Source organism: Carassius auratus, chromosome 37 (genome assembly GCF_003368295.1).
Source record: "Carassius auratus strain Wakin chromosome 37, ASM336829v1, whole genome shotgun sequence".
In the NCBI taxonomy this organism is placed as follows: domain Eukaryota; kingdom Metazoa; phylum Chordata; class Actinopteri; order Cypriniformes; family Cyprinidae; genus Carassius; species Carassius auratus.
This window is the reverse complement of record NC_039279.1, coordinates 7,346,512-7,359,490: the sequence shown is the minus strand read 5'-3', so window position 1 is coordinate 7,359,490 and position 12,979 is coordinate 7,346,512. Positions and strand designations below refer to the sequence as shown.

At 34.3% G+C, this 12,979-nt stretch overlaps 1 protein-coding gene across 1 annotated transcript in view; it reads left to right on the top strand.

The window, feature by feature from the left end:
- Positions 1 to 12,979, top strand: part of LOC113056029 (sorting nexin-29-like) — a 114,680-nt gene that overhangs the window by 6,685 nt on the left and 95,016 nt on the right. The window contains exons 9-13 of the mRNA XM_026222480.1: positions 718 to 848; positions 1,059 to 1,152; positions 1,254 to 1,330; positions 9,626 to 9,689; positions 10,886 to 11,014. Coding sequence (XP_026078265.1) covers positions 718 to 848; positions 1,059 to 1,152; positions 1,254 to 1,330; positions 9,626 to 9,689; positions 10,886 to 11,014 — 495 coding nt within the window. The remainder of the gene's footprint in view (positions 1 to 717; positions 849 to 1,058; positions 1,153 to 1,253; positions 1,331 to 9,625; positions 9,690 to 10,885; positions 11,015 to 12,979) is intronic.

Genomic DNA, 12,979 nt, shown 5'->3' with positions numbered 1-12,979 from the left:
ATTACAAACCATTCATTTTGCAATTAATTCAATGAGTCCTTGTTACACTTAACATGTATACTAATGTTAAAAAATTCAAGAGTAAATATGATTTTAATTTTTATTTAATTTTTATTTTTTTTAAGTTCATGTTGATCAAAAGTGACAGGGAAAAGTGTTCTTTTGAACTTTCTCTTCTAAATAAAAATGTATCACGGTTTCCCTTTCTGTTCTCCACTGTTTTCACCATGTCAGCATATTAGAATGATTTCTGAAGGATCACGTGACTCTGAGAACTAAAGTAATTGGCTGCTGAAAACTCAGCTTTGTCATCACAGGAATAATGATTCTGAATTGCTTTTAAACTGAACAGTTGTTTTAAATAGTTATTGTATTTTAGTAGTATTTCTAAATGCTGAAATACTGAAATACAATACTGATTTTTTTTTTTTTTTTTACTGTATTTTTTTTTTATTAAATAATTGCAGTCTTGGCAAGCTTAAGATACTTCTGTCAAAGATACAAAACAAAGTCTTATGTACCTCAAACTGATATTGAATGACATTGTATTAATTCTATTAGTAACTTGTGCATAATTACAAGCAACTAACATACCAAACCCTGTAGTAGGTACATGTTGTTAATTAATGTTACTTAGAACTTATTTGTGGATTTACACTGTAACAAAAACACATTAATGTTACCTTAAGTGTGACCATAACATTTTGCTCTGCATAGGATGGTTGTGGGGAGCTTATCCAGTGTTTCCACATGGAGTCCAAGGCAAATCATCACTGACAATGACAATGACAATAAAAACTCACACATTCTCATACCTCTGGCCCCCAGTGAGCCCTACACACAACAAGGTCAGACCCAAAGCCTGTCAGAAACTGTCTGCATTCAGGGACATCTTATGTTTTTCATGGTCTTGTCCACATAGATGGGGCATTCATTTTTATGTCTCTACTGATTTTCCCTATTTCGAAAATTAGCTTAAAATAAAGTTCAACTTTATTAAGTGTGTTATGTTAACTACAGTCCTGGCATGAGGAAATGTGCTATTTTTGTTCTTACAGCTGGTCATTCAGTTGAGAATGTTGAATTTCATGGACAGAAGGAGAGCTCAAGCCCACCAACTGACAGTGAAAGACAAAGCCAACTCCAGTTTAGGTATCTGATACAAAAGAACACAGTTTTGTAGGATTTCAGTTAGTAAAATTTCTTCTTTAAAGACTGATGGTTATTGTTTGTATTTACGTTTGGTGTCTCAGCATGGATCCCGAAGTGCAGATTGTGCCTGAGACCAGTGTTCTGCCGACCCCTGGCCTTCCAGAATCCATGACTGTTGGTGAGTTGATAGACTCTTTAATTGTCCAGAGATCTTCTTTTGGTCTTTTAAATTTTATTTTTGAATGTGACGCTTTTAAAGGAACTACTTCCATACCAATTTAAAGGGATAGTTCATCAAAAAATGTTTGTTCTGTAATTTATGTTGTTTCAAAATGCTGTTTTTTTGCACAATTTGAAGACTTGCATGTTCACACAGCTCTAAAAGCCAAGTTCTAAAAAGTGTTTAAAAGTTACATCTCAATAAGATGTGTTTTTATTTGGAAATAATTATGTGAATTCAATTGATCAAAAGTGACAGTAAATACTTTTACGTTGTAACAAAATATCTCTGGTACTCAAATGGTACTCAAATGGTACTATTAATATTATTAATTTTTCAGATAAAAATACAATTTCCTCCACACTCCCTACTTTTTTTTATCATTCTTTGAAAACCACAGAACTATTACTTCTCTCTAAAAAAAATAATTTTTTTCATGTTTTCCACCAGAGATATTGCCATCTCAAATCATAGGCAAGACCTGTTTAGAACCCTCAATTTTATGTCTTCATGCATATATGCTTAATAAGATCTCCTCCTCTGATGAGGTGTATAGCAGATCATCTGAATGTATTGGCTTTCTCGAACTATAAAATTAGAAACAGAATACTCCATAGTAAACCGTTATGACAGACCTTTTACAGAGTCAATTCTTAGTATCATCTTCTGCTGGATTTCAGGTCATATTGGTCTATTAGGAAATGAATAAACTGAAACTGCTGCAAAGGAAGCTGTTAATTTGTATACAGACTGTCAAGTCTTTCTCTCAGAGATACTATCAATTTCTACATATTAACAAATAGTCATGTACCAACAACAAATATATTAACTATATAACCATGCAACCAATCAGCAGTTTAGAAATTAAATATCTCTTCCTCTCACATCTGTCGATATGCAGGTTGTATCGTAATCTCACAATTTGCAATCAGGGGTTGTCCTTTTCTTTACCCATGTATAGAATTAGATGATTATTTTCCCTTTTTTATTTCTGCCTTGGGTTGCAAGCTTTAATCGGATTGTACAAGAATACTCTGACTTAGTTCAGTAAAGTGACTTACCACACATTCCCGTGCTGAAATATGAAGTAATGTCTTCATTTTAGTCATCACTTTGTTTTCCTATGTCTATGTCTAGTAATCACCTAACCCACTTTACTGAAGTAAAAATCCCCTAGATCTGATATCAGTATTAAAACTTAAGATGAAGGACAAGCAAGACTTGTCATGTAGCAAGAGAGAACTCCTGTCAGCTATTTAAAACTATAGCATCTATAATTGTAATATATCTATATTAGGATCTTAATCATCAACATTCTTCAAAAATAGTCCTTATATTCTTTTATTTTTACATAAATGTATCTAATAAGAGTCCCTAGAGTCTACAGCATTAAGTTGTTTTTCTCTATTCAATTTACATTTACCTGAAAATTTCAAATCTTGAAGATTTGACACAACACAATACAAAATTAGTCAGATGAAGTCATGACATGCTGAAATGTTAAAACAGAAAATTAGGTGTAGGGTTGATGGCAAAATTGCTTGCTTTGTCTTCCCATGTTAAGCACTGCACAAATGTGGCCTTGTTTTATTTCTAGCAAAATAATAACCTTGATAATGGATACGGAATCCAATTCATCCATGTCCATTATTTTATTGGTCATATTTTTGACCTGTGGGCCCACTTGATACATTTGAAAAACACAGCTGTTTTGATGGAATGATTTATTTGTCTTAGTGTATCTTCGAATGCTGTCTCTCATTCCTTACAACACGACCACACACTTTCACTCACACTTTCACACTCCCCTCTGGCCAGAGCTTCATAACTTTTGTGTACTTCAGCAAATTTGGAGCATAGATGGGAACGTACTGTTAGAAGTGGAATACCACTAAATCTGAACGGGTAACACAACTTTGACGACAGCAGAAGCTACTGAACGGAGGTGCTATGGCATTAGGATAAGGTTAGGATAATGATTATCCAAGGTTGGTCGCCCTGGTGTTGCATTTAACACCTCTGACATAAATCTAACTTTTCAAAATTAAACATTAAATGGTTTATAATAATCTAATAGACATAGGCTTGCATTCGAGTGAGCCAATTTCTATTTCTCAAATGCAATTTTCTGTCCTTGCTCAAGTCAAATTTTCAAACACTTGATTGGAGATCTTCACAAAATTATGAATCCATGGCCAAAATACAAATGATTGTCATCTCGTCCCCCTGGTGATGACAGCATTTGTGAGTTCAAAGTTTGGAAATCTAGGCCCGTATTCACAAAACATCTTAAGCTTAAAGCTAAAAAGTATCTGCTAACTTGCCAAGTTAGGAGAAAATTAGGAGAAAATCTTAAACATAGTGTCAGTCCTAAATTTAGGACTCCTAAATTCTTCCTCTAAGTATTTGACAAAGCTTTTTGGCGCTAAAATTAGCTGCTTAATCTGTGAAACGTTAGGAGTAGTGAAGAGGACTTCTAAATCACTAAAACCAAATCTGACATATTCTAAAATGGCTAGCAAAAACAGTTAATGGCTTGTCTATTTGGTACTATATTACATTGGGCAGGACATCCATATGCTCACCTAACGTTCATTGACCTCAAATATGGCTTATCATCTGAGATATGTATGTAGTAGCAACTTTACATGGCAGCTCAATCTAATGTTAGCCTAGAAAAAAGTGTGCATGTTTGTGCGGAGTGTGGAAGCTGAACAGTAGCACGCTTGGGCTCCTGCGTGACAGATGGAGGCACCGCTGCGATCATTTGCTCTTAAAATACATTGTAATTTTTGGTCATACAGATAAGAGTAATGCATCTTTTGTATCTGTAAAGACTCTACATTTATTCATGTGCACTCAGAATAATAACAAAATCTTGTGCTTTTGTAAAATAATTAAAGCAAACATGATGCATTTTCTGTCGTCTTGAACTTGAGTGTGTCACTTCGAAACTCCGTGGATACTTGCCTTATTACAGACCTGAAAAATATGTCTACAGAGAGTGAAACTTTTAAATGAACCAATTCAAACAGAAAACAAATATTCTCAGATTATGTAATCTGTATGAAACATGCATACAGGTCCTGCGGAGATGAGTCACTGTCGCAGACTTAATTTCGTAAACCGAAAACAGAAAGCACTAGTGTAGCAATAAATTACCACGTTACAATAAATTACAAAGTTAATGCAGTGAACTTGCTGTTTTTCCCTAAAAAATCTCAGGATAATCAATATTGATCTATAGATCTTCTTAAATTCTTCTAACATTTCTCAATCTTTAGTTTCAGTCATGTTTCTAATTTATCACCTTGAATAAGTTTTTTTTCCCCAACTCAAATTTCAAGGTTAAACAGCTTCTCAATATGAATCATTATTCCACCAACAGGGGAACCCTTGATGATTAATCAAGCCACTGTGGCATTCCTGTCATTCATTTATACCCATAGCTATATACCTTACATTTGCATTAGAAGATACACAGGATTATCATGTTTGTCATTTCTTTGCCATCCTCACCCAGCACTGTTTCCAGGCGCCTATTTCTCTATCAGCCACCTCCAGACGTCTCTGGTGGTTTCAGTCCTTTCAACTGAGCGAATGGTTGTTCTACCAATAAACTTTTTTTTTATCTTCCCAACTGAACAGGTGGTTATCTTTCAGACAACCTCTTTTCAAATCCTCCCTCCGAGGATCCACTAGTTGATTTAAATTTTTGTTCTTAAAATTTCTTAATGAACCTCTATACTATTTGATCACGATTTTGGTCTTAATCAACTAGGAGCAAACACAGAACATACTGACTTAAATAATCCCAGAACAAACGTAATGTCTCCTACCACTTTTTCTGTTACTTAATTTTGAGTGAACTGTTCCTTTACACTTTTTTTTTTTGTATTTGAGCTTCATCTAAAGCATTTAGGTCTTTGAGGATTAGGGCTGTGGACAGATGGCATCATTGAGGTAATTTGACTTGGCTACAGCTCTGTTGTCTAGTGATTTGGTGCAGATGTGAGTTTTAATCATCGAATAAATATTGGCCACATGACTTTGCCTTTGAAAACATGACTTTGAAACTGGAAATTATGATGGTGAGCTAACTCTTTAATGGTTTTGTGATGTGGAGACATGGTATGCTTGTAAGGACGGACATCATTCTGGACTTAAAGAGGTCTTTTTGATTCCCCCCGACATACTTCTTCTTTCCAGATGAGGGCACTGTTGGTTCAGTGTGAAATATTCTCATGTTATTCCTCTTTCTCTGTCTCTGTCTTTTGTCTGGACAAAACACAACTTTGAGATGGGGCTGGAGGTGACTGATCCAGTTATGCTTCAGCTTTCAAAAAAAAAAAAGGGAGAAAAGATGAAAGCAAGAAAATGGTTCATGCTAAGTGCCTGAATCTGCTTGTGCTCTCAGACAGGGATAAAATTCAATTTCAGATCAAACATGGCTTTCTCACTATGCCTTAATAACCTATTAACTGCTATTTAATTATGGATACAACGAATATTACCTTTAAGGCTTGAAAGTGTTATTTTCCCCTTAGATTTGTTTTCAAGAGCTATATAGCTTTTTGACCTGGATCATTATATATATGTCCATTTATGTATTTCATAGACTGTTTATTTATTCAGTGCTAAAGGAATTGGGGTTTTGTTAACACTATAGTTTGTTTAATATGCAGGAACAACGATATATAAGCCATTTTTAAAGAGATACTCCACTTAAAAATGAAAATTCTATCATCATTTGCTAACCCTCAAGTTTTTCCGAACCTTCTTTGACGACGTTGAAGCATTGACTTGATGGCAATACATGTTTGATGGTATCATGGCATGATATATCGTGGTATAAAAATTTTACATTTATCCTGATAATGCAGAATGTCTGGTTTTACCAGTAAATTCCAAAACAATATTTAAACTATAATGGTAATTATAGTTGAAGAATAATTAAACTTGTTAAATATATGTAATCAGTGAAAGTCTAACATAATTGTGTATTTTCAGCTAAGCAGAATCATGAAGATTTCTATTTTGGTGTTACCTTCGGGCACCAGGACCAAGTCCAAGCCTGTTCAGGTCCACCCCTGATAAAATAGCAATTTTAGCATTTTTATGAACCATGTTTTTTTGTAAACTTTATCATATGTTTTTTTTGTCTTTATAAATACTACTACTGCTACAAATAAAAGAAATAAACCCTTCCCATTTATTTAGTTTTTTGTTTAAAGTATCATGAGAGTAACCTTTTTGTGAGATTAGTATCAAATGAGATTAACATTTGTATCGAACCGAATGGTGTATAGTTACACCCTTACTTGTAACATATAACTGCAGGTTCTATCCCAACTAGGGGTGACCCCGCTGCGCCTTTAAGCAGACACTTAATCCCAGGTTACTCCAGAGGGAATCTCCATGCAGATAATGCACCGAAAATAGCCTTTGATGAAAAGCCTGTGCTAAATGTGAACCAAATGCCAGGTGTCTCAGACTGCTGCCTGTGAACCTTGCTTTCTGGGAAGGAAGTCAAAGCTTCGCCTCCTGTACTATCCTGCTTCCTCTCAGGATTACAAACATACTTGGACCACCTCACTCTGGTGTGTTTCTCCTTCTCCAGATGAGGGGCTCTGGGAGAGGGAAATAGCTCCTCTGCAAAAATTCTCTTCCAGATCCATCACTCACACACTCACACACACACACACACAAACTTCATATACAAAGTATATGGACAAGCATTTGAAAGCAGCTCATAGGCAGTGTGTAATATCAGAGTCCCTTTAAGGAAAGTCACTCTGCGGCCATATTTGCAACGTGTCTCGGGGAGCTATTTCAGTCATGAAATTACAGCTTCTGCTCTTTGAATGGGGAAACATCACATTCTCCATAGCTCCAAACCAAACTTACAATTTCATACTTGAAATCACCAATGAAATATGACAACAACATCAAATCTCATATGTTTTGTTTCTTCTGCTCAAAGAGCTTTAAAAAGCAATTAGCTGGTGAAGTGGATTTACTTATTGTAGAGTTAACAAAAGTTATCATGTGCATTGTAGTGGTAGCACATGTCTTAACAAATCTCAGTAGACAAGGAAGATTTTAAAATGAGTTGTTCATTCATAAATTCATAAGATCTTACCCTCACGCTCTCGGAATACAAATCAGAAGGAACACAAACAAGTGCAGATCTATAAAGGGGTGGGGCTAAATAAGGTGTATAGTAACCGGAACTTCTAATGCAGCCGCAATGATTCAGTGACTTTACCAATTAGCGATTGGCTCTTTTATTCAGAAGTCAGGATTATTCTCCCATTCATAAGTAAAATGATTGCAGTTACTTTGTTTACCTACAGTCTTTGGCAGTGTGAGCAGTTGTAACTGTTTGTATGAGCATTCTGTTAAGGGCATCAAAGGCTTCAGTTTAAAGTGTGTTTTTTTTGCAGAATTAAGCACTGTAGACAATCACAGAGATATACATGTTGAGTGCATTAGTCAGAATCCCCTCAAAGTTCAGCTTGAGCTCATAGAACAAATTCGGCACACTCGCTAATTGTTTCATTATAACCACCGAAGTGTAAACATGATGTAAACGAGAGATTATTTGTGCAGTGTAAACAGCTTTTTGGATTATAACCGGAAATTTATCTAGAGGGTGTAACTCAGTGAGATTCCACTGAACTGAAGTGATTGAGCGCTTCAGTGATTATGAAGCACATGCTCTTTGTTCACTTTTTAAAGAAAAGTTTTATCCGTTCACTATATACAAACTGCAAAACTATGGGAGTAACAACTGTATTTAAATTAATAACTTGAAATATTAACCATAGCAACAGATGAAACAAAAAATGTCAATGTCTGTAAATTAATTTTTGAAGTGTAAATGAAAAGTGTAAATATGCTAATTTTTTCTTTTTTTTTCACTAATATTTTTTTTAAAGCAGTGTTTACTTAGTTAAAAACTCTTTCAATTATTTTGATCATTAATTTACATATTACTTTAATTATGGGTCTTATAAATATAATTTTTGTGTGTCTTGGTTTGGGGTTATTATTGAATTGATGGTGAGTTTTTGCGTTTGAGTTTCTTTCTCCCTCAAGGGTTGAAGTTACATTTTGTTGAGAGATGTAATTTGTCATTTTCAGGAGTTGCTTTTAGCCTCCGGTTGGTTTCTTTCATTTACTTATTCATTTGAGACAATATTTTGCACGCCTACCACTGAATGATTTTTTTTTTTTTTTGTGTTCTAATTTCTATCCCTTTTCCAACAACTAATTTCCTGCATTTCACTTGGCCAGATTTACTACAGTAACCAGGCTCCTTAAAACAAATGTTGTCCTATTGTTGTTACCATTTTCTGGAATTAGTTTTTGAAAGGGACATTGCCCATAAGTGAAGCTGTTTCAGATTACGTCTACGGCTGCCAAATTGATCTCTGGTGGTCTGATAAGCTTTTTCCTCTTAGAGAGACAGTAATTGAGCTATTTCACTCTTCAAAAATACCAATGTTGTTGTTCTTCAAAAATAACAAAGCCATCTTTAACTTTCTTTTGCTGGAAGTACTTTAAGCTTGTTAAATGTGGATCAGACCAGCCAGGTTCATATAGATGGCTCTTTCCAAGCCTGCGGTTCCTCTGAGATTCATTAAATGATAATGGACTGATAGGAGTGTTCAGACTTTGTCTTTTGGAGCCGTGTTGTTGGTGTTATCTAGGTTTCCCAGTGCCAGGTCATCCAGCTTTAAGAGTGTAACAACAAAGAAACTCATTCTCTCTTTCCTTTTCGCTCACCAGTCTGTATTTAGACTGTAGCGAGTGTTGCCGTTCTTTCCATAGTGTCTTGAAGTGCTGTAATAATGCTTCCCAGTCAGAGCTTTATGTTTCACAATGCTAATGTGTTTTGAGGTAAAATCTACTGAGGCTCCCCTTACGGCTGTGTTATAAATGCCTTACCCTTTCACGTCACCTTCATTTGAAAGAAATTAATGTCTGGCTGGTATTTTAAGCCTCACATAGTTCTCTTTATTAGTTCTGGGGTGCTACACAAATGAAAATGTCAGTGGTATAAAACAGTAACCCTTATTGAAAGAATGAAGACGACAGGTGTGGAACATTAAATCCCAGTGAGATATTGAGTCTTATTGTTCAGAAGTCATGTTTTTTTTTTTTCTGAGTCGGGTGAGGACAAAAGCCATTGTTCATTTTGAGTAGGTTTTGATGCCCTTGTAACATTTGATTTTTTTTTCTCCTTAGCTGAACTGCGGCAAGCCATTGTGGCCATGATGAACAGGAAAGATGAACTCACTGAGCAGAACACGTACGTTTTTACTCATTATAGATAGTTTTAGTTCATTCATGAAACATAAGCCTAACAAATTTGTATGGAAATCTGTTATTAAAAGAGTTCTTTGGAGTGATTTGAATGATTTTCAGAAATTCGTTCTGCTTGTGTTTTATAGATGTATTTTTGGCATGTCCCACCTTGGCACTGAATTTCTTAACTGTGTTCAACAATTAAAATGATACAATATATTAATTGCAATATAATACAATTGATATGAACGGATATTCAATTCCATGTATTAAAATCTGTTAGAGTAATAATTTATAAAATAATAATAATATTCATGGATTTTATTTGTATATTTAATTTAGTTGATATTAATATTTTACAGGATGTGTATTGTTGACAAAATGATCACTATTTTTTTATTTTTTGTGTCAGTAAGTATATATATATATATATATATATATATATATATATATATATATATATATATATATATATATATATATATATATATATATATATATATTAGTATTCTTTTGCCAAGATACATTGGTTTAATCAAAAGTAACAGTAATCTTTTATAAAAATTATAAATGTTTTTACTATTTCAAATGAAATTCAGTTCTTTTGAACTTTCTATACACCAAAGAATCCTGAAAAAGAAATTTGTTTCCACAAAAATACTAAGCAGTACAACTGTTTTTAACTGTTTCTTAAGCACCATGTTAGCATATTAGAATGATGTCTGAAGACTGGAGCAGTGGCTTTGTCATTTAAAGAAATAAATCATATTTATATATATATATATATATATATATATATATATATAAACAACTTATTTTAGTACTAATAATAGTACTAATATTTTATAAGATTTCTTTTTTTCAGTATTTTTTTATCAAATAAATGCACTGTTGGTGAGCATTCTTTCAGAAACAGTACCGACCCCAAATATTTGAACTGTTGTGTATTTCAGGGTTTTTAACTATATAATAGAAATAGAAAATAAAAAATAACATGCATCATAACCTAAATATATAATACAAAACAAAACTTGAGTTTCAATGAATGTCTAACCTTTTTTGTACCCTATTTGTGAAAAGTGCCATAATGTGCAGCTGGGTTATTGTCATGTGCACTTCTAGTCATTAAAGATTAAAAAGAAAAAAAAAGGGTCAGATGTGTGTGTATGTGTCTTACTGTTGTTGTACTGTTTGGCACAGATCTCTGCGCAGTCTTCTGGATGGAGAGATGGAGCACTCCGCTGGGCTCAGGCAGGATGTGGACAGCTTGAAGAAGAGACTGGCTGAACTAGAGGAGAGACATGCAGCCAAAGTCCAAGCTCTCATGAGGTACTCACTACAAAGTAATCGGACAGTCTCACATAGGCCGTCTATCAGTCTAGTCCACATTGTATTTTAAACCAAACACCACCTACTTGGACAGAAAACAGCTATCTGATCTGCATGTGAAGCACTGTAGATTTTATTTTTGTTGTTAAAAAAAAGTAAATTGCACAACAATATCAAAGAAATAATTGAAAAATGTGAGTTTGTTTTGTGGCCAGATTTTCCATCGGACCAAATGTATAAATGTACATTTATTTTATGGATGTGTTTTTCATTTATCTCTCTAAATTGCAGCTTGCAACAACAACAAAAAAATTCAAGCTTGACTGAGGTGTCTTATGCTCCCTGAGGCTGCACTTATTTAAGCATGAATACTGTTAAAAACAACCATATTGCCAAATTGTGTTTAGATCATACTAACCGTTTTCTATTTCAGTAAAATTACATTTTAAATGTAATTTAGCTGAACCATTGACAAGCCATTCAAGATGAGCCATTACTTCTGTGTAGGGCTGGGACAACGCGTCGAGGTCATCGTTGACGTCGGCGCAAAAAATACGTAGACGCAAAATATGCGCACCGATTCGTCGACCTGTTTTTATTTCTCTAAAAAACGTATGCAAACGTTTACCTTATCTGTGCTGAATATACGCGATGGCTGTATCAACATTCTGTCCAATGTTATATAACCAATCCAGGGGTTTTTCTGCATTGATCTTTTTTTTGGCGGCTGTCAAAGCCTTATTTGGTGAGTGATGTAGAATAGACAGGGCGCGTAAGAGAGAGAGCCCCGGCTGCGTGCGTACTCACAATCTTCAAACAACACGAGCGCTTCTTGCTCTCTCTCTCCCTTGTGCATATTAATCATAATCATTAAACACGATAGAAAAAGGGCGAAACACCAAAGTTTCACGCGCGCTCGCACACTCACAGTCTTCAAACTACACGAGCGATTCTTGCTCTCTCTCTCCCTCGTGCATATTAACCAAAATCATTAGACACGATAGAAAAAGGGCGGAACGCCAAAGTTTCACATGGAGCATTCAGAGATTTTTTTTTTCTCCATGACAGGCTGCTGTTTTTTTTTTTGGAAAAGCACTCTCTGTATTAGCTTAAAGCCCTCAAGTTTACATTGGTTACTGTATTCTTTCAATTGCTCTAAATTGCTAGTATTTTGGGTGAACTTTTTTTATTGAATGCTAGACACCAAGTTGTTGTTACTTTCATCTGAAAGAAGAACTTTTTTTCAGTAAGCTAGGCCCTATGTGTTCAGTAAGCTTGTTTCAGTAAGCTATGTGTTTTCAAGGCTTCAAGGTTTTATTGAATGCTATCTCCATACAAGTGCAAAGTAATGCATTCTTAGTCAGTCTTTTATTTTGTAATTTTAAGAGCAATAAACCTATATTGCAATGTTAAGGAATTCATGTTTTTTTCATTCAGATATGTAAATCAACATGTATAAATTGTTAGTAGTCAATTAATAGGGAGATAATCGAAATCGAATCGGTCCGGAAAAATGAATCGTTAGATTAATCGATGCATCAAAAAAAAATAATCGCTAGATTAATCGTTTAAAAAATAATCGTTTATCCCAATCCTACTTCAGTGTCACATAATCCTTCAGAAATCATTCTAATATGATTATTTGTTGCAAAACATATTAACATATTATTATCAGTGTTGAAAACAGTTGATTACTGTTAATATTCATTTTTGAAATCATGTTACTTTTTTGTCTATATATATACTGACTAGTATATATTATTTTCAGTCCTTGTGTAGTACTTATTCCTTATATACCTTAATTTTTTCTTTTTTCTTTTTTAAAAATACTTTCTTCATGGTCAAATCAAATGTGCTGATAATATTTTGTGTTGTGGTCTTTAGTTCGTTGAAGCATTTTAAAATGCCTATGGTGAAAATCAATGTCAGAAAAGGTCTGTCGTGGAGACTAACCAAAGAATGACA